This window comes from Drosophila takahashii, chromosome X (assembly GCF_030179915.1).
Source record: "Drosophila takahashii strain IR98-3 E-12201 chromosome X, DtakHiC1v2, whole genome shotgun sequence".
Lineage (NCBI taxonomy): Eukaryota > Metazoa > Arthropoda > Insecta > Diptera > Drosophilidae > Drosophila > Drosophila takahashii.
Window position 1 is genome coordinate 21,536,920 of NC_091683.1, and position 21,305 is coordinate 21,558,224.

General features: G+C 38.4%; 4 protein-coding genes across 5 annotated transcripts; all 4 read left to right on the forward strand.

Annotated features, from left to right (window-relative positions):
- Positions 1–7,613: 7,613 nt before the first annotated feature.
- On the forward strand, positions 7,614–8,593 carry Cpr5C (Cuticular protein 5C). Its single transcript, XM_017153874.3, has 2 exons — positions 7,614–7,681; positions 8,083–8,593. Exons 1-2 carry the CDS (start codon positions 7,670–7,672, stop codon positions 8,521–8,523), a joined length of 453 nt encoding a protein of 150 aa, XP_017009363.2. The 5' UTR covers positions 7,614–7,669; the 3' UTR covers positions 8,524–8,593.
- An 817-nt stretch (positions 8,594–9,410) lies between these two features.
- Positions 9,411–10,718, forward strand: LOC108065738 (fibrinogen-like protein 1). The gene is made up of 2 exons (XM_017153873.3): positions 9,411–10,312; positions 10,374–10,718. Exons 1-2 carry the CDS (start codon positions 9,432–9,434, stop codon positions 10,510–10,512), a joined length of 1,020 nt encoding a protein of 339 aa, XP_017009362.2. The 5' UTR covers positions 9,411–9,431; the 3' UTR covers positions 10,513–10,718.
- A 4,312-nt stretch (positions 10,719–15,030) lies between these two features.
- On the forward strand, positions 15,031–16,279 carry LOC108065737 (fibrinogen-like protein 1). The gene is made up of 2 exons (XM_017153872.3): positions 15,031–15,957; positions 16,019–16,279. Exons 1-2 carry the CDS (start codon positions 15,047–15,049, stop codon positions 16,152–16,154), a joined length of 1,047 nt encoding a protein of 348 aa, XP_017009361.2. The 5' UTR covers positions 15,031–15,046; the 3' UTR covers positions 16,155–16,279.
- A 1,030-nt stretch (positions 16,280–17,309) lies between these two features.
- Prosbeta2R1 (Proteasome beta2 subunit-related 1) lies at positions 17,310–18,859 on the forward strand. Of its 2 annotated transcripts, none has more exons than XM_017153552.3 (3): positions 17,310–17,501; positions 17,559–17,738; positions 18,076–18,857. In XM_017153552.3, the coding sequence occupies exons 1-3, from the start codon at positions 17,407–17,409 to the stop codon at positions 18,773–18,775; spliced, it is 975 nt and encodes a 324-aa protein (XP_017009041.2). In that variant the 5' UTR covers positions 17,310–17,406; the 3' UTR covers positions 18,776–18,857. The 2 variants fall into 2 exon arrangements, with proteins under 2 accessions (XP_017009041.2, XP_070075259.1); XM_070219158.1 differs by having other exon boundaries at positions 17,368–17,494; positions 18,076–18,859.
- The last annotated feature ends 2,446 nt before the right edge of the window (positions 18,860–21,305 follow it).

A 21,305-nucleotide genomic window follows, 5' to 3' on the forward strand; every position in this document is an offset into this window, starting at 1 on the left:
AACAAACTGCCGCCCATTTTTGACACGGAAAGTGTTATGGATTTAATTATTATTTTGTTATCTGTTCAAAACAGTAAGAATTTTTGGTGTAGGACCATTTTTGACCAAGTTACAGCCAAAAAACCAAAAGAAAAAATTCAAATTTTTGTCAAAAACTAAAATCCCGAATTTCCAAAAAAAAAAACGTGGATTGTCATACCTTTCTGATCTCGTTATTAAATTTCCAATCGATTGGCATTTAAACCTTGACATTTTATTTATTTTTTAATTTTTCGCAAAAAATCATGGGGTATCCCCTTATAAAAAAATTAAAAATTGCCGAAAATTTTATTTTTTTTAAATCACACGGAAAGTGTTATGGATTTATTGACCATTTCCTTTGTTTCGACCAAAACAATTATTTTTTGAAAAAAATTAGAATTCGGGATTTTTTTTAAATATGTTTTTTAGTAGTCGGTTTCTTTTGTAACATACCAGAAAAAACTCAAATCCCAACAACCTATAAAACTTATCTCTGTCACATACCGGTTGATTTAAAAAATAATTATTTTTTCCTTTTTTTTCCCCATTTTTCATCATGATTGTTGCGAAACTTGGACATTCCATCTATGGGCTATTATTTCTTTTGGTTTCTCCAAAATACTAAATGTAATAGTATTATATAAAAATATAAATATATATATATATTTTTATATCCCTTATTAGAGTTTCTGTATTTCTTTATTCGTATTTAAAAGTAAATTAAATAATATTACGAACTTTATATTAAAGAGCCACAATTATGAACTTTAATTATCCATTCTCCGAAAAGCTGAATCGCACATGATGTCAGACCTCCAGTGAATATCCATAACGGAGCCACAATCCGCTTGATGAACTTTATTTAGTGACTCCCTTTGGAATTGGTTGTTTCAGCGGACGACAGAAAAAAGAGATGTGTATAAAGTTCGGCTGTCTATTGCAATTTATGCGGGGGGTCAAGGCTGTTAAGGGGTTTATTTCGGGGGGTTCCAGAATTCATAGTTCAGGATTCCGGCTACGGAATTCAGGATCCAGTTGCAGTGGCAAATAAAAAGGTGTTGATGGACTGCGACATGGCTGCACAAATTGCATCGACACGGGTTTGGCATATGGCCAGAATCGAGTAAAACAGGACAGAACAGACCTCAATAGAGGTAATGGCGCGATGGGCGGGCGGTGTGGGGGCGTGGCCACATTGCAGTTGCAATTGCAGTCGCAGCTAATTAAACGCGAAAATTGCAGCGGGGGGTGGTGAAATTGTTGCCAATTTTACAGCCACTGAAATTGAAGTTGAATCAGTGATGCTACTCGGTACTGGGCTATTGAACTTAATTACAAATACTACCAAATATTTTAATTAATTGGCTTTAGATATCAATTAAATTATCGTTTAGAAAAATATTATTTATTTTCCCATTCACAATTCCTTATATGAAATTTTATAACAATAAAGTTAGTTTTTATTATTTATAGTAATTTACTTTATTTTTAGTACTTCTTACTTACTTACTTATACTACTTATTTGTAGATTTGCAACTGGTATTACTGCTTATTTTAGAAATAGGATTACATAAATTAGTTGATTTTTTTTTTTTATTATATTTAATTTTATTTTTAACATTTAATACTTTTGTAACTATAGTTATAAATTTCTAAATGGTCTGACTCCTAATTTTATTAATTTTTTTTAAATATAAAATAGGTTTGAATATAATTTTTAAATATTATATTTGTATTTAAATGATTTAAAAACGTAAATTGTATGGTCTATATACATTACTTTATTATTTGGTCACTTCTCATCACTGACCCTGTCTATATGGCAGCAAAGGCGGCTGTGTGGCATTGGGGGCGTGGCAGTGTCCATTTATTAGGGCAAAATGTCGTACCCCGAGCATGCAACAACGCTACCCATTTGATTCCGTTTTCGATTTCAATTGGAATTCAATTCGAGCCGAGCGGCCTCACGAAAGCAAATTAAATATGGTAGCCAGGATCTGCGGATCCCATGGCCATTCTCATATTCATTTTCATTCCCATACCCCCGAGCCCAGTTTCCAGTTCCCAAATCCCAAAAACCCCATCCGAACCCATGTGGTTTGCTTGGCCGCAGAGGAACTCGAATTAGAATTGAAAATAATTGCAGCTGGCGCCGTTTCAATTAGGTACGTTGCATGAATTTGCTAATGCAGCTGATTCCCTCACGTCATGCCACCCAATCCCAATGCCAATCCCCAAAACTAAACCCAACCCCCCATTCAAAGTCTAGACCCAGATCCAGATCCCCACCTCCATAGTTTGTACTTTTATTCCTGGACCAGTACATCCCCCTCAATTTGTTGCTAATTGCATGGCATTATGCACTGTGCAAATAAATTAATTCTGAGGAAAAAGTGGTACACAACTTCTAGTATTTATATATTTTTTAAAGATGTTGTTTTAAGACCGCAAAAATTATAATAATGAAGAAAATTATAATAAATAAAATAGTTGCCATTTGTCACTTTTTTTTATTTTTTAAACAGCAACAAATTTGTATTTATTTTTTCTATTTTTCATATATTGTATTTATTTATTTAGAATTATTTTATATTACTATTATTAAGATTTCAAATATTTTTACTAACTTTGAGCCTATTTTAAACATTAATAGCCTATTTCTTGTCCGCATTTTAACGTTAATGTGATTTTTAAACTCTGAATGCTTTTATCCATACTTTAAAATTTAAAATATCAAGAACCCTTTTTAAAGGTTAAAAATTTCACTAATTTGTACCATTTAGTTATTTTCTGGTTAATTTCAAAGGCGGAATATTTTCTAACAGTTTACGCTGCAGGGCAGCACCGAAATTGAGTGGCCGCAGAGGAGTTGAAACCGCCTTAACCCCTGTTTGCCAGCTGCCTGTTACCAGTTACCAGTTAGCAGTCGCCAGTTGGCAACTCATTCCCAACGACGTTTCCCGTGCAATTTGCCAACTGCACTCGAGGGATGCATTCTGCTGACCGAACGACCCGGCCAACTGATGTTTCGCCTCCCTTTTCCACCGCCTTTTTGGCTCAAAAGGTTGGGAATGGTAGCCAGTATGGGACGGGATCCACTGGAAGCCTAAAAATTCAACTGGATAACCGGGCTAAAGTTGCATTCGCTTTCATCGACTTGGAAATATGCTTGGCCATAAATCAAGCAATGTCCTCGCCATATTGCCAATGCCATTGCCCCAAATCCAAATCCGAATCCATTTCCATTTCCAGTTCATTTCGGCGCCATTAGTTCCCTTCGATTCACAAATAACTCACATGAAATCGGCTCGGAATTGATAATTGATTTGGCCATTATGATGTGCCACCGTGCCAGAATGCCACATCATCAAATGGACGAAATGCCCCGCCCACTTGTCACCCACTTCCCGTCCACATTCCAATCCCACTCCCAGAGTTCATCAGTTGTCCACTTTCAGTGAATTAAAGCTAATCGCAGGAAGATGAGGTAACCACGTGGCCAAAAATGACAGAAAAATTGACCATGCACTGAGCATAATTTTCTATTATTTTTTTTTGTATATAAATCTTTAGAAATTCAAAAATTAAAATTTGTTTAAAGGTATCTAGGAAACTTTTTTGAAAATATTATACATTTTTTTTATATTATACGTTTTTTTTGCGACTTCCCCAGAAATGATAGATAAATGGTCCATGTATCTTTTTTAAAATGCATAGAATTCTTTAGAAATTTAAAAAGTAAAAATAATTTAAAAATTTACAGTATTTGGAAATATTTTTAGAAAATATTATATATATATTTTTTTTATATTGGTTCTTTTTTTCGATCTTCCTAATTAATCTCCAACTTTTTTAACAGAGCGATAAAGTTTATCATTTAAATAATGATTATTCTAAAAAACTAAAATCGTAGCGGCTGAGAAGGTCCTGCCTTACTTTTCGCCCCAACGAGTCCTGCGGCGAATTCAGAAAAGCTTTGAAACGGATACAAAGTGGGTGGCTGGGTGGTAGGATTCTTGCACCCACATTTTGGATTTAAGTTGAGGGAGATGCCGGCGATGTCAGAAGTTGGCAGCATTTACTTCATTGTGCTTAACACTTTCCGCTTTGCCAGACGCCGCTTGACAGCGCCTCCTGGCCCCCCGAGCCACGCCCCCTCGCCTTGCCTCCCAATCCCCACCCACCTCTCCTCGAGTTTAGGACTTCCTGCGGGTGTTGCAAAGTTGTGCGGCATGGCTGATGTATGCTCATATAACTTTGCCACTAACGATGAGCCCATGAGCTGCATAATAATGAGCCAAAGTCTGTGAGGCCCCACTATTTCGGAGCTTGTAATCCTCGAGGATTGGAGGATGGGCCTCATAGGGGTAGCGTTACCTTACCCCCGCCGAGCTGCAACCATTTCGCATTTATCGACTCAATATGCCCGGCCATCAATCGTCAGGTTATGGCCATGAATGAATGCCGCACGATTAATCTGCCAACTGATTTCCCGTCGACGAAACAACAATGCCGGCTAATGCGGGCCAATTATTCATATTTCCAACCAATTCCAGTTGTAACCCTCCCCCCCAAAAAACCCCCGGGGGCGGTGGTGGTTTAAGGGCCAAGGAGCGGGAACGGAACTTATGAACTTGTCCTGGCCAAATGATTTGCTTTGATTAACATTTGCATACGCATGTCTGCCTATTAGTGTATGTTTGCCTGACCTGCATACGAAATGTCCTTTTATTTTTTTGGGAAAATATCTCACTTTGTGTGATAATTATCAAAAATATATGTGTAAATAACATTTGTTTGGCTAGAAATGTTTTATTGAAAATCATAATTAGATTAAACCCAAATTTAAGTATTTATTAATATTTAGTATTTTTAAATGTATTGTTGTATTTAGAATTTTGTTTAGGAAAATATATCATTTTTGTGATAATTATCAAAAATAAATGCCAAAAAAACATTGGTTTGGTACAATTGTTTTAATGGAAATCATAACTACAATAATTTCACTAAACATTAATTATTTTGTATTTTTAAATACATATAACATTTTTTTAATAATTATATGAAAAATTTATACATTTCTTTTATTTTTTTTTTTTTTTTTGTAAAATATAAAACTTGATGTGATAATTATCAAAAATATAACTTGGACTTAATACAATTGTTTTAAAGAAAATCATAATTAAGTGAAAGCTAAATTAAAATTGGACTTTTTTATATTTTTAAATATTTACTTTAATTTTTAATAAGTTAATGAAGGAAAACTGCACTGCTCAGATTTCTTAGCTGGCACCTTTAATTAAATCGCAGCCACTTTCCTTCGCACGCAACTTTCAAGTGTTTAATTGCAGTTTGCGAGTGCTAAATACTTGATTTATTTTTCTGCGTATATACACGACCGATCTGCAGCTACTTGGGGCTATTTAGCTGCGAACTTCAAGTGGGCCGAGAAAACGGGGTGGATAGGGGGCATTCGCTTCTGGCCATCGTCTTTTCAATTAGCCCGATGCAAAAACCTACCCCTTGTGAAACCGCCGCCTCTGGAAGGCCTCCACTAAAACTCAGACCATTGCGTTACAAGTGCAAATTAGTCGAGAGTGCCAACAAATTTAACGAGCAAATTTACACTCAGCGAGCAGCAACAGAAGGGCAGTTTCTGGAGGGGCTTTTCCGACGGGCCTTTTCCGACTAACGGAGGGACGGAGGATGGGGTTTCAGGGGGTTTCCTGGGGCCATGACCCGAGTGCATGTCCCTGGCCCGATCTCACAATTGCCCCGGACTTTCTCATCCAAAGGCAGTTGCAAATTTGCCTCCTTTTCTTTTTTTCCGGGCAAAGGGGTTGGGGGCTTTGGGCTGCCTGTGTTTTAATTTAAGCAACACAGTGCCGCAATTGCCAAAAAAAAAAAGAAGAGAAAAACGAGGAAAAAGTGAAAAGCCTTGTGGCAGGACGAACCTTTTGCCCAATTTTTGCTACGCTTTTCCGTTTGTCTTATTACGACGCTTGGGCGTTGGCCACTTTTTCTTGGCCGCCGTAAGTATTTTCCTTTGATTCGGTGGGCCGTGTGTGTTTGTCGTTGGAAATTGATTCAAAAATTGGATACGGAGCCGGATGGGGGGACTACTGGACTTGACCTAACCTGACAGAATCCGGCTGGCAAAACCCAAAACCGAAAACAGAAAACCTGAAGCCTGAAACCCAAAACCAAATGCAGTCCCCTGGCCAGCTGTGTGAACCCATGTCAACTTTAATTGAATTTGATAGAACGGATATTTAGCCAAGGCTGCGCACCATTTACACCATTAGCAAGGACCTCCTGCTGGCCAAGAATCTCCATCTACATCTCCCATTTTCCAACTCCCATCTCCCGCAGAATCCACAACTCATATTCGTAATTAAACTCTGAGTGGGCATATGTTTGTTTTACGTCATGTTCGCCTGTCGGTATATTTCAATAAATACGCAAAACTCAGCTTATTTTTACCTATAACCTATATAGAAATCAATAAATGTACGTTACAGTTGTATCTAAATTTAAGAAGTTCCAGGGCGTGCAAACCAAAACATTCAGAAAGTTTTATAGTTTACAAAAGGATGTAAATAAAAAATCAAATTAATGACCAATATTATGAAGATACTTACAAGCCAATACACAATTTAATTATTTAAATCTGGAGAGTTAGGATATTTATTAACATTTTAGAATTTCCATTAGTTAATAACCTTTTTAAAATAGGTACTTACGTTGTTATAAAAAACTTAAGAATCAAAATCATAAGTGATGGAATAATTATTAAAATTTAAAAAGTTTAATAATTTACAACATTTTGTAGGCAAGAAAACAAATTAAAAACCAATATTAAATAGACTCTTAGATGGTAATAAAAAACTTAGAAATTTGAATCTTAGGGGATAAATTCTAGTCCTTTTTTATTTTTGTCCACATTTCACTTAAAAATTTAATAATTTTAATGGCTTCAGTTTCAGTTTTATTTTCAGCCATAGCCATCACTCAAATTCTCAGCCATGACTCGTCTTTTCTGGATTCCCCAGCTGAAGATGACAGGCCAAGCTGAGTAGCTGAGTGGCTGCCCGAAATCACAGAGTAATGATTAAAATATTAAATGGCCCGGCTGGTTACTGGTTGCTGGTTGCACCGAGCAGGCTATTTTGGTAAATCTATTTCGATTTATGTCATTGCTAAGAGCCAACTGAGGGAATAGTTGTCATTAACTTGGACAGCTGTTGGCCAGACCGGTTTGCCAAAATATCCACGCACATTACACACGATAGCTCTTTTTTTCTCGCCGAATGAATGAATGAATGTCATATTAACTGGCACATATATGTGTTTTATTATTATTATTTTGTTGTATTTTGCTGGTTGCCAAGTGTGTCCAATTGCTTGATTTGCTCCACAAAAGGTCCACAAAGTCGGCCTTGGGCGGTACTTTGTTTGGGTTGGGCTTTCGGTTTTAGGTTTTAAGTTTTTTGTGGAGATTTGAGTAATGAGCGCTATGTACAGCGTTACTGGGCTAACTATTTTGGCTATAAAGGCGTTTCCACTGCAGTGCTTCTTATCAAACAGCTTCCAGCGTTCAGTTAACTAACATCTCTCGACTTTCAGTCTTCAAATCAAGCTCCTAAAATGGCATTCAAGGTGGGTTTATTGGGGCCAAAGGACTAATCAATCCTACAGGAAGTTAAGAACATAAAAATTACAGTCAAATAAAACAAATTTTAAAAAAATATAGAAGTATTGTAAAAATTTAAATTTTTAAAGTACTTTATTTCCTTAAAAATGGTTTACTTAAAGTTCAAAACAATATTTTGTTATTATTATACATTCTAATAAATTATTCTTATAAATAATATCTTCAAGTACTTACTTTAATCTATAAACTATACATTTTTTTAATATACCTTTATAAATATTATTATAAACTTAAAATATTCTTAGATAAATTGGTTTCAATGTTTTAAACTCTCAAATATTTATTTTTATATAATCTTTAAATTTGATAGAAAAATGAAATATTTTTTTTCCATAATTCCTTGCAGTTTGTGGCCCTCCTCGCCCTGATCGCCGCTGCCAGTGCCGGTGTCCTGCCCGCCGCCCAGGTGTACCATGCCGCTCCGGTGGCCACCTATGCGGCTCATGCCCCTGCCGCCGCCGTCCTGAAGACCGTGGCCCATCCGGTGCTGGCCAAGGCCGACGAGGAGTACGATCCCCATCCGCAGTACAAGTTCGCCTACGATGTGCAGGACTCGCTGTCCGGCGATTCCAAGAGCCAGGTGGAGGAGCGCGACGGAGATGTGGTCCGCGGGGAGTACTCGCTGATCGATTCCGATGGATTCAAGCGCACCGTCCAGTACACCGCCGATCCCATCAACGGATTCAATGCCGTGGTCAACCGGGAACCTTTGGTTAAGACCGTGGTCAAGACCGTGGCTCCAGTGGCCCCCGTCTATGCCGCCCCAGCAGCCATCTACCACCACTAAACTCTGCCTGTTTAGATTCCCTTTGTTGACTTAGTTGTAGGGTTCCTTTCGCAAATATATGTTGTTTTTTCAAATTTAAAAGTATTTTGTGTTCTATTTAGGGCCATGTTCCACAGAATGATTATACCTCTTAGTAAAGGGTATATTGTATTTGGGGAAAAGTATGTAACAGGTAGCCTATCATAAAAAATACAAGGAAAAGTTTTTTTGATTTTTTTTTGGCTGTTTTTAATAATTTTGATTGGGGAAAAACTTTGCATCAAAACATTTTTGTTTTAAGCCCTAGGAAAAAAGTTGAAAATTTGACCTTCACAATAAATTTTCTAATTTTCTAACTTTTCAAAGTGTGCTTAATGGGTTAGGAACATTGTTGTGTCATTTAAATGGAATTGAAGTGCTCTTTTTATAGGTGCCAAAATGTTTCTATTATAAGTTCAAAATATGAGAAGATTTAACTTTAAAATTTGTCAAAATAATTATGCCGACTAGTGTATTTCTTTTAAAATGCGTTAGCACACACAAATGATTAAAAACAACAAATAATAATGGGCTTATCAAATAAAAATATAGGTACAACTGTACTAGTATCGATAAGGTGTATAATAATTTTACAAAACTTGGTTTTTGGCTGCTCTCGAAACTTAAAAAAGTAAAATCTCATATAAGAAATCAGACTGAGTAAAAGCACCTTAAATATTATATTCGGAAAATCAGAAATGCTGATTCGTTTGGAAAACAACACCATTGGTAGTGCCTTTTTTACCTACATATGTATATGCAATCTAAAGTGAACTACTTATCTCTGTTGAAATATTATATACTTACGTAGGTAATATATAAATTTCTAACCTCGCCTTTAGTTTAGTTTAAATCAGGTTAGTCTTGAATTGTCGCTGCTTTCGTTCGCAATGAAATCGCGGGCCTTAGTTATTGTTCTCTTGCTTTTCCTTCTGAAAGAACATCCTTTAGCTGGTGCGAACTCAATTAAAGATTTGCCGCAGGATCTACTTACATCGAGCTCTGAACCTGATAATCATCATCAAAATGATTATTTTGTAAATTTAAATGGTGAAGCTAGTTACATGGAACATACTGTAAGGGACTTGAGAAGTCTGTTGGCAATAAAAACAGAGCTACTAATTGTAAAAGACGAACTAATCAAAACTCAGAGAGAACACCTTAATAATAAAAATGAGCAAATCTCGGATCTACGGAGTCACATTAAATCGCTTGAGACATCAATATCGGAAAGATCTAATCAGCTTTCGCAATGCCGTGAAACTGAGGCCAATTTGCCTGACTCATGTCCCAGTGCCATTTCCAATAGGATTTACGAACTAAAACTTCGGGGAATGGAGCCATTTAAGGCGCCTTGTAGGTTCTATGCTTCTGATATGATGGTAATTCAGAGACGTGTTGACGGATCAGTGAACTTCGATCGAAACTGGAGCGATTATAAAAACGGTTTTGGAAATGTCAGTGGAGAGTTTTTCCTTGGACTGGAAAAAGTACATCGAATGACAGCATCACGACCCCACGAACTCCACATTAAGCTTGGGAAGGTCGATGGGTCCACCAGCTACGCTCATTACGATGATTTTCAAATTGGAAGCGAAGATGAATTGTATGAGCTGAAGAAGCTGGGAACGTTTTCTGGGGAAGCCGGAGATTCCCTTAAATATCACCTTAACCAAAAGTTTACCACATTTGATCGGGATAATGATGAGTATGAAGAAAATTGCGCCACCAATGGTGGCGGTGGTTGGTGGTATTATGATTGTGGTCAAAGGTATGCATATTAAATTAAAATCAACTCAACATTAAAATACATTAACTATTTAAAATTACAGCTCGCTCAATGGAAAATACCATATAGATGGTCATAATAGATGGTCATCAGAAGACGGAATAAATTGGGGCACATGGCATGGCTACAACTATACGATCTCGCTAACCTTCGTTGAAATGATGATATGGCCAAAAACCTAATGAGCCTAAATATTTATCGAAAGACACACAGAGGAAAATACCAAGAATATGCGTTTTATTAGTTAAAATATTACAATTTTATGTTATCGAAATTCTATTTCCATTTCTAGTTTCATTTCGGTTCCAAAAAAATTAAATTTATAGAGTTGTATGTGCAATTCCAATTGTAATTATTATAATTATTAAATCACACTTAAAAATCAAAATATTTATTTTGATATAGCCAGTTTCGCACGTACTTTTATCACCTCCTGACATTCCCTGAGCTCTCGATCCGCCAGAATCCGAACTCTGGGCACCATTTGCTGTACTCGTTGAGTAAATCAAAGGCACTCTTTATATGAGTAAGTATTCATACATATGTATACGGAGCATAGTTTACTTTTTATTCCAATGCCGTTTGCCTTTGTTATTAAATTGCCAGCCACATTGCGCACACTGGGGAGTATTTATTAAGTCATAACCTCCCATATGTGGGATATATCGAGGAGGTGGGGCCCTCGGTAGTGGGTGTAATTGTGCTAACAACACACGCGCACAGATGCAAACGACGTGCAGTTCGCACCTACGTCTATATATGTATGTGCACCTCAAGGATGGGTAAACTTTCCCCGGCAGAAAGAAAGTGCAGAGAAAGTAGGGGAGAAAGAAAAAATAAAGGAATAGCTTGTTCAGTAGTATTAAAAGTCCTATGAATATTTTGGATCAATCGATTTCAATTGGCAGACAATATTCATTGCTTAAGTACAGTTTTAAAATAAAATAATAAAATTAAAAAAATATATCTTTCCAAAAATGATTTGTGTATGTTTTTAGAGGGTCTAGAAAAATTGCAAAATAATTAAAATAAAATCTACAAATAATTATTAAGGGTAGGAATTGATTTGTTACGCTCTCTAAGTGGTGAAAGCTTTAGAGCATTTTTCCAGCACTGGATTTTTGAGTGTTTTGTTGGCCAACTGACTGCCATTGTACTGTAAAAAGTTTGCGAATCTTAACGATTTGCTTATTGTTCTGTCCCGTTATGCATTTACCGAGTACATATTTAAGTTGCACACACGAAGACTGCCTGCTGGGTTAACAAGTTGCAAAGTTGCTTGGGCAAGGGCACAAAATTCAGGCCCAACAGGGTACGGTGAACATTAATGGGTTAACTACATTTCTAATGGCCCCAAACAGCAGGCTATTGGAATCGAACATAAGGAAGTGCTATGTTTAATGGGTTTGGGAAATCTATTGTTTTGGTCTATTTAAATGCCTTTAATGAAAAAATTATGATAATAATCGAAATCTCAAAGTAACAAAAAGTTTGTCATATCAATTATATATCTTAAATGTTTACAAAATAAAAAGAATATTTTCAATTATTTAAAAACATATTTTAACAGTAATTAGAATAACCACATCACATCAAAATCTTTTGATACTATTTTCTTTTAACTAAAATTGTTAACCATTTTTTGGACAGTCTAAGTATATATTTTAATAAAAAAGTATTTGCTAATTTTTTAAGATATTAAAATTATTGTTTTCTATATATATTTGAATATATTCAAATTAAATATTCAATTTATTTAAAAAGCTTGACATGCTTTAAATAAATAAGGTTTTCCCTTGTTTGTAATAAAATAGTGGGTTAATTGTATGGGGTAAATTCAAATGAAAACCAAATGGTGGGTAAAATACAGTCGATTGATTGGCGAGACCTGGCATTTTCCATTTTCCTTTCGACTTTCATGTTGCACATGGCCTCGGAAGCTTATGTTGCTGCAATTGCTGTTGCTGCTGCTGCTGCTGCTGCCGTGGGTGTTGCTACTATTGGTGTTGCTCCTGCCACTGTTGCTGCGGCAACTTGCCGTCGCCGAAATGAAATTCCCGTTTAATTGCTGCAACAGACTGCTGGTGCCACACATGTTGCACATTCCACGGGTTATGGGGCAAAGGAAAACCGAAACCGGGCAGAATAAGCACGACTATAACTAATTGAATTATGCGGTTGCAGCTTCATCTTCAGCTCTTGGCTTGCTAGTGTTTTTTTTTGTTTTTGGTTTGGCTATGGCTTAAATCGCGCTTCCAGACCATTGAGTCGTCCGGAGATTTTCGCCTAAATTAACTCTAATAAATTGCAGGCACTTACATAGAACAAAATAAGAAATCGTAAATTACTACCTCAGTAGTAGGAAAATTACAAAAAAATATGTGCACGTATAAAAGCCCCTATAAACCTTAAAAACCTTAAAATAAATTAATAAATATTTATATGACTGATTTAAACTTTGAATATATAAAATTTTTTATTTAATGGTACATTACTTTAAAAGTAAAAAAAATCTTAAATATACCTAAAACAAGTGAACTAAAAGACCCTATAAACCTGATAATAAATGAATACATATTTTTTATTTTTGTGACTGCACCTTTGATTTTCATTTTTCATAAATAAAATAAATAGTTTTATTTGTTTTTTTTTTTAATCATTTTTCCATTTAAGCTCGCTTTAACCAAATTTTTTCCGTGCATTGAGATTTTACCTCCGGTTTGATGTGTCCATTATCCTGGTCGCGCTTTGACGCTCAACTGCCGCATAAATGTGCCAACTGAATTCAGCGCCCCGTTGAACGTTGAACGACAATGGCTCAAAAGGCCGTTTGTCCTTTGGCAGTGGACACGGCGGATGTTGGATGTGGATGGATGTGGGATATGGATATGGATGGATGTGTGTTAATAGCGAATGCACTGGTCCACAAGGATGCAGTGGCCATCCGACTGGGAATAGCCAGGAAATGGGAAATGGACGGGCAAGGCGCAACATCAAAGGACCCATCATGGCGCCGTTTTTGGAATTGGAATTGGAATGGGCGTGTGTGTGTGTGTGTGTATGCTCTCTCTGCTCCAACTGAAAGTCATCAGCTTGGGAAATATGGCAGCGGGTTAGGAAAAAATTCCAAATCCCAAAAATAAGCCGCACTTTGACTTTGGAGAGCAAAATTGAAGTTTTCATTAAATGCAAGGAAGTATTTCAAGCGGAAAAGGCCAACACGAAATGATTTCAGTCAGCTTACTCATATATTTTGTGGATAAATCGATTGAAGAGCTTAGGATAAAATAATGAAAAATATGATATTGCTGTTTATTTACTATTTATAATTAAAAAGTGAGCCAGAAAGCAAAATAAGTTATTTTAATACACCCAAACAAACTTGATATGAAGCTATGATCAATTTGATATGCTCGAAACTTATACAACAGGCCAGTTAGAATTTCGACCTTTTTGCATTTTTTTCTCTCTTTTTCGAAGTCAAAGAATCTCAGAGAAAGAAAATATTATTTAATATCCATTTTACCAGTATTGCATGGTAAAAACGATATGCGTATAAATACCAGAAACTTACAAGGCGCTTATCGATTTGATCCCGACGTGATTTTTTTTGTGTGTACATCATATCAGCACATTTAATATAAGGCATAAATTTCCCCCTTTGGGGTTTTGAGATCCTGCGGAACAGCCTTCGGTGATAATCAATCAATGGCCAGACGACATCAAGTTTACCAGCGATAATCTCAATTATTTATGCCGTTATTTACGACGAGCACCCTGCACACCAAAAAGTTCGAGAGACAAACCCGAATAAACATCCAACGACAAGCCCGAAATGACTTTATAATCTTATTAAATTTTAATCTCCCAATCAGCTAAGGACGCACCCTTTGTCGAGCCCCCCGTAATTATGCTGGGGAAAAGTTACAGCCACAAAAAAAGGGAAACCCCAAAAAAAAGGGATTCCAATGGCGGGTAAAACAACCTGTTCGATTTTGTGTTTTTTTCTCTCTCTCCCTTCTTCTTTTTTGGGGCAAAAGAGGGCGTCAAACTTTTCCAATTGCTGTTAACAAAACAGAAATCAAAATTGATTGCCAACTTTTGATTAGTTTCCCATTTTTAGGCCTGCACTCGGTTGTCGAATGTCGCTGAATTTTCCTCGCCAGGTGTTTGTGGAGCCGCCTAATTGAAAAGCCAACTGCTGGCTGCTGTCTGCTGTCCGAATGCCAAAATCCCAGACCAAAATATTCCGAAAGGCAGCGGTACGTTAAGCGCCGAAAAAATAGAAAATTGTTCCAGCTGCATTTGCATTTGTTGCAAAAGTTTTCTGGCCCTAAATTGCTCAGCAAAAGTTTTTCGAGGCTGCAAAATGCAGTGCGAGAAAATCTCACAGTGTGCGGAATAATTTTATGATTTATAGAAATTTAAATAGGTACCTACATCATTTTATTGAATGTATATATATTCAATGTATATCCCTCATACGTACTGTTGTCCGTAATCAATAAATTGTTTTTAATATGTATTAATTTGCACCAGAAATAATGATAATTAGTTTTAGAAATAGCAACATTGTCAGTCGATTTCGCCGATTCCGCCTGCTATCTCAAGTTCGTAATCTTGAATTATGTATATGTAAAATATATAACTAAGTGAAATATAAATTTATTTGCATGCATACAGTTTAGTTTCGAGTTGACGCTGCTATCGTTCGCAATGAAATCGGTGCTTTTAGTGATTGTTATAATCCTTTTAATTCAGAAGGAATGTCCTGTTTTTGGTGAAAGCTCAAACAAAGAATTGCCGGAGGAACCAATTCTACAGAACGCTAAAACCGAATGCAACGATTATTGTTTCATGGTCTTTAAGCCCATTCTTGATCATTTCGTAGAGCTGAAAACGGCAGCCAATGCAAGCGATGAACTGAAAATTGAAGTGAATACTATGAGAGATACAATTAAGGACCTGCAAAATCAGTTAAAAGTTACTGAAGTTCAAATCAGGGGTCATCTTGAAAACCTTCAACACAAAGATGATCAAATCGCGGACCTACGGAATCACATTAAATCGCTTGAGACATCACTATCGGAAAGATCTAATCAGCTTTCGAAAGACCGTGAAGCTGAGGCTAATTTGCCTGACTCATGTCCCAGTGGCAGTCCCAATGGGATTTACGAACTAAAACTTCGGGGAATGGAGTCATTTAGGGCGCCTTGTGTGTCCTCTCCCTCTGGTTGGACGGTAATTCAGAGACGTTTTGACGGATCAGAGAATTTCGATCGAAACTGGAGCGATTATAAAAACGGTTTTGGAAATGTCAGTGGAGAGTTTTTCCTTGGACTGGAAAAAGTACATCGAATGACAGCCACACGACCCCACGAACTCCACATTAAGCTTGGAAAGGTGGAGGGATCAACCAGCTACGCTCATTACGATGATTTTCAAATTGGAAGCGAAGATGAATTGTATGAGCTGAAGAAACTGGGAAGATTTTCTGGAGAAGCCGGAGATTCCCTTAACTATCACCTTAACAAAAAGTTTACCACACTTGATCGGGATAATGATGAGCATGCAGGAAATTGCGCCAAGAACCGTGGTGGTTGGTGGTATCATCTTTGTGCAAAAAGGTATGAATATTAAATTAAAATCAACTTAACATTAAAATTCATTAACTATTTAAAATAACAGTTCGCTTAATGGAAAATACAATGGAGATGGTCATGATAGTTCAAAAGACGGAATCACTTGGGGCTCATGGCATGACTACAACTATACGATATCGCTAACCTTCGTTGAAATGATGATAAGGCCTAAATCCTTATGAGCCACAAATTCTGCAATTACAAACATACAGAATGAATCGAAATTAATTGCTAGGAATAAAATGATAAAATGAATTCAATAACATGTCAAATTCAATAAATACTTATTACTAAAAGTTTTTAGAAATTCAACGTATTGGAAATTACTTGTAGTCTATGTATTCATTTTTAGTTTCGGTGTTAAGAACTGAATAGATTTTTCTCCCAATATAAATGTAATTGGTAATGTCAGATAGTTATATCATTAAAATGTGAATTATTCCAATCGAATTGTACTTTGAATTCTTGACAAAAATCTTGCAAAATTATACTTATTTCTATTATTTCTCCGCGTGGAACGCCCTTCGGTCCGCCCATGCAATTGAGTTACCCAAGTTGGTTGCATGACTCGCCGGTTGCCAGTTTCCAGTTGCGACTGAAATCAAGTGAAATCACAGCTTGAAGTGAGCATCGCACTCGCTGCAGTTTGCTGGCCAAATGTTGATTAAAATATAATTGGATTCTAATTAATGCTAATTGATTTGTGCGACATGTGCCGGTGTCAGGGATCTGAAGCTGAAGCTGACCGAACCGAACTGAACCGAACAGGGATTGTAACCCATTCCCGGGGCTTAAGTATCCATGTCCTTGGATTGTGGATTATGCAGAACCCATACGAGTGCAAATACATGAGGCAGGACCTCACACATACACACGCAGTTTATATGCGTGCGTGCAGGAGGACAAACAGTTGCAGTTATCAACACATACACGCCCATCATGTCAAAAGGACAAACTTTGGACCGCACACGCAGGCACACCCACACACCTACACACCCACATACATGCAAATTTGTGGGCTGGGCAACCAATTAAGCTCTGTCAAATTGTTTGGCATTCGAAATGCAGTCGGAAAATGGGTGGAAATGGGTGGAAATGGCAATGGTTTCGACTACACCGTTGGCTTCTCCCCCTTTTTTAAGATAGTTTTCCACCTGACTGCACATTTTCAATATCTTTTCGCTCAAAAGAACTTCGCTTTGCAAATTTTATATAAACCACAATAAAAATTATTAATTTTCAAATTCATTTATATTTTTTCGCAGTTGGGAACTTAATTATAATATACTGAAATATAATATAATGAAATGCACACCTCAGCAGTTTCTCAATTTTTTCGTAGATATTCCTGTCTAGTTAAACGACAACACAATTTTCCACATAATATTCGGAATAATAAAACTTGGTGATTTTTCATTGTACATTTTACACACCATGCTTTTCCCGTTTTCCGCTCCAAAAGCGGCTCAGGAAAAGTCCGTGGATATTTCTGGAATGCGCTGCGGATTCAATTTTGTCAATTGCAGGCGGTGAGCTATTATTTTTGGATTTATTTATAAACTTAGGTGAATTCATTTTCCCCCCAGAAATGCTGAGCTATTGGCCCAGGGCTATGAGCCACCGAAAGCGATTCGCACGGGCACCTCCATTGTGGGGATTATCTATAAGGATGGCGTTATCCTGGGCGCCGACACTCGCGCCACCGAAGGACCCATTGTTTCCGACAAGAACTGCTCGAAAATTCACCACCTCCAGAATCACATTTAGTAAGTTGTATGTGCTACTTTAGAGCCTAGCATTGTTTGCAAGATAATACTCGTTGGCTTTGTATTTTTTAAGAATTTCTTGGTAATCAAAAAGTACCTCGACTATCAGAAGGAGTGCGAGGGAGATAGAAGTATGCTAGCAGCAAAGCGACTGCTTGCACTGCTTGCACGCGCACAATTATTTGATCATAACTTTTAAATGAATGATGCGATTTGAATAAATTTTAGCAAATCGATAGATATTAAAAATCAAAACAAAATCCCATTTACACTTCAACTTTAGCTCTAGAGAAATCCCTAAATATTTACCATACAATAAATTAACTCATCCTTTCAGTTGCTGTGGAGCCGGAACCGCTGCCGACACTGAAATGATGACCCTGATGACCTCCTCGGAGCTTGATATGCACCAGCTGAACACCGGGCGGCAGGTGCCGGTGGTCTGTGCCAGCATGCTGCTCCGCCGGACCCTCTTCCGCTACCAGGGACACATCGGGGCCGCCCTGGTGATGGGCGGCGTGGACAGGACGGGTCCGCAGATCTACTGCATCTATCCGTGCGGATCCAACGACAAGATACCCTATGCGGCCATGGGCTCGGGTACCCTGGCGGCGATGTCCGTGCTGGAGCACGGCTGGCGACCCGACTTGGACCGGGAGCAGGGCAAGCAGCTGGTCCGCGAGGCCATCTCGGCGGGGGTGTTCAACGATCTGGGCTCCGGCTCGAATATCGATCTCTGCGTGATCACCAGAAAAGGGGCGGAGTACCTGAGGACGGACACGATTGCCAGCGAGAAGGGCGAGAGGTTGGGAAAATACGGCATAAGACCCAACACCACAATGGTGACCTCCACGTCGGTGCTGAGTCTACTGGTCACCGATGAGCGAACCTACGGCGTGGGTTCGTTTCCCTCGCAATTCTCGGTGGTGGCGGATCAGGATCAGCAGCCGGGCACCAGTGGCGTCCAGGGTGGTAATCCCAGCAAGGAGGAGGAGGAGGAGGACCTGCCCGGTGGATCCCAGAAAAAATCACTGTAACCCCGTATTTCCCATTTCCATTTGAATTCTAGCAAATTAACCGTTAACAAGCCACTTGACTCTACACATAAATGTAAAAATGCATTTGCAAAACGCAGGGATTCCTGTGGCATTCTTTCATCATGCTGTTGGTCCTGCGGGTTTGCTGCCAGGAACATCAACCATTTTTCCCCGGGGGGAATAGAATGTAGGTGGGCAGGTTGGTTAGGAAATGCCTACGAGCACACTGGAAAAAATTAGGCAATTTGAAAGGGATTTTTATTTAAATTAACTGTTTAATTTTAATTAACTGTTAACTATTTAAAAATTTTTTTACATTTCGATAGGTTTTAAAGAATTACTTTAAATGGCATTAACAGTATTATAAAATCTGTAAAGATGTAGAAAAATGTTTTTATCATCTTCGAATAAATACATAATTAAAATTTTTAAGTGTAGCTGGACTCGAAATGGAGCTCGTCCTGCCGCAAGGACTACCAATGGTGCGTGGCCCAGCTTTTAGCTCGAAAATTGTTCGAATCCCTTGCCATTCCCAATGGTTGAGCGTGGGAATCCCCGTCATTCCGGCAAATATCTGGGCCTGGTCCTTCGGGGCGGGGTGGAATGCAGTGAAAGGATTCGAAGGCCAGGTGTTTGTCTGCCGGCAAACGGGATCCAACTTAACTGGGATCTAACCTCACCATCGGGCGATGAACTGCGGGGAAGTGTAAATAAGGCCAGGAATTCGAGATACGGGATACGGGAACTGGAACTCAGGAACTCTGGAACTCGGCTGGAGACCAGTATCATTATAAGATTAAATCGCAAGTCCACTCCACACATCCTTCGGTGTGGTGGCAAAAGGTGACTTTGATTTTGTTTTGTCGACTGTTTGCTTCGGTTACCTTTGGCTTTCGCCAACTATGCACAGGTGCTCCACAACGCCCATCTGTTGTCTGTCGCTGAACCTTTGACCCCCTGGCAACCCACCCACCACCACCCACTTTCCGCCCCCAGGCTCCACATGTGTGCAGATTTTAAATTAGATTTCTGTGTGCACTCCCAGCTTGCTTTCCTTGCCCCTTCCCTTACTTGACTTTCTTTTGCCGCTGCAAAGCCCGGTTATTGCGGATTCCATGTGGTCCTGAATCTCCGAGAGCATCCCGCTTACAGAGTATTCGAGGATAATCTCGTTTACTTGATGGAACTATTTCATCATGGAATTGGCTAAACGCAAATTGAGTTAGACGATGACCGGTGTGCTTTACACAATTATTTTCTGAGGAAAAAGAAAAGTATTTTGCTATTTGGAAAAGATCCCAAGGTAAAAATAATATGTTTGGTCTTTTTACTAAGTTTAATATATATATTGATATGTTTATATTATATTTTAGCTAATGCTTTCTAACATATGATATTCTTGCAAATTTTTTCCCCTTCTTATGAACTTATTCCCCTGTTTTTCCTGCCATCTATTCACCCATTTATTTACCCAACAGTGGGTTTTGCTATCCATCAATCCAGCATTCATCCGTTCATCCGTTCATCCGTTCATCCCTCCATCCATCCATCCATCCACTTTGGCCTGTGATCTCTGCTGGTTCAATGACCTCAGTCGGCGCAATCCTTTTTTGCTGCATGGTCCTTCGAGCCTGGGATTACATTTATTATTTATTTACGGCCACTTGGCCTGCAGATGGCCAGGAAGCAGTGCTCCTCCTGCTCCAGAGGCGACCTAGGTGCACTAATTGAATCACAAAAGGAGGATGGGGGGGAGCTCCATGTCAGAGGCCAGTGTCTCTGAGCCTGCTCCTCCTGCCAGCCGGAAAATGCGTCAAGTGCAATTTAATTTAAATCGTGCGTAGCCAAGGGCAACGGGAAGGGGAACGGGAACAGGAACAGTAGCAGGAACAGCAAGGATATCGCTGTTGGAGGTCACAGATCCCGATCCCTGTCCCCCGGGTCATTCGAGGCAGTCATTTCATATCCTGTTGTTTATGGCCACACACACACACACACACGCACTGGCATCCTTAAGGTCGGATCATGCAACACAGGAGCCGCAGGAGCAGCAGGACCTGGCTGATGGGCCACGTGGGAGCCAAAGGTCAGTGTGCAAAGTGCCTGCGAATCGGAAGCCCAAACACAGACGAATGTCCCGCGCTGGGAAATGGGAAATGTGCCAGCGGATGCGGATGCGGACACGGATATTGACAGCCGGGCAATAAAAACGAAAACGGCGACAACAGCAGCAGCAGCAGCAGCAACATCAACAGCAGCAACATCAACACGAGCAACAATCAACCCAAAGGATGCGTGAACATTTCTTATTTATACAACACCCGTGCAGATGAGCACATATAGTTCAACAAATATCGGATATAAAAACATTTCGTATTCATACCATCCAGTTCTTTTTACTTTTTTAAGAATCCTTTTTTTGCAAATACCACTAAAAAAGGACTTAATAAAATTGAAAAAAGGAATATAAAATAATTATTTATAAATGCCTTAATAATTTATATTGATTTTATTTTCTTATTTTTTACTA

Bases quoted from the DNA above. Each gene is read 5' to 3' on its own strand.
- LOC108065738 (XM_017153873.3), top strand. From the start codon at position 9,432: ATGAAATCGCGGGCCTTAGTTATTGTTCTCTTGCTTTTCCTTCTGAAA. The intron at 10,313-10,373 runs GTATGCATATTA...TTAAAATTACAG, and splicing joins TATTATGATTGTGGTCAAAG to CTCGCTCAATGGAAAATACC.
- LOC108065737 (XM_017153872.3), top strand. From the start codon at position 15,047: ATGAAATCGGTGCTTTTAGTGATTGTTATAATCCTTTTAATTCAGAAG. The intron at 15,958-16,018 runs GTATGAATATTA...TTAAAATAACAG, and splicing joins TATCATCTTTGTGCAAAAAG to TTCGCTTAATGGAAAATACA.
- Prosbeta2R1 (XM_017153552.3), top strand. From the start codon at position 17,407: ATGCTTTTCCCGTTTTCCGCTCCAAAAGCGGCTCAGGAAAAGTCCGTG. The intron at 17,502-17,558 runs GTGAGCTATTAT...TTTTCCCCCCAG, and splicing joins AATTTTGTCAATTGCAGGCG to AAATGCTGAGCTATTGGCCC. The intron at 17,739-18,075 runs GTAAGTTGTATG...TCATCCTTTCAG, and splicing joins CACCTCCAGAATCACATTTA to TTGCTGTGGAGCCGGAACCG.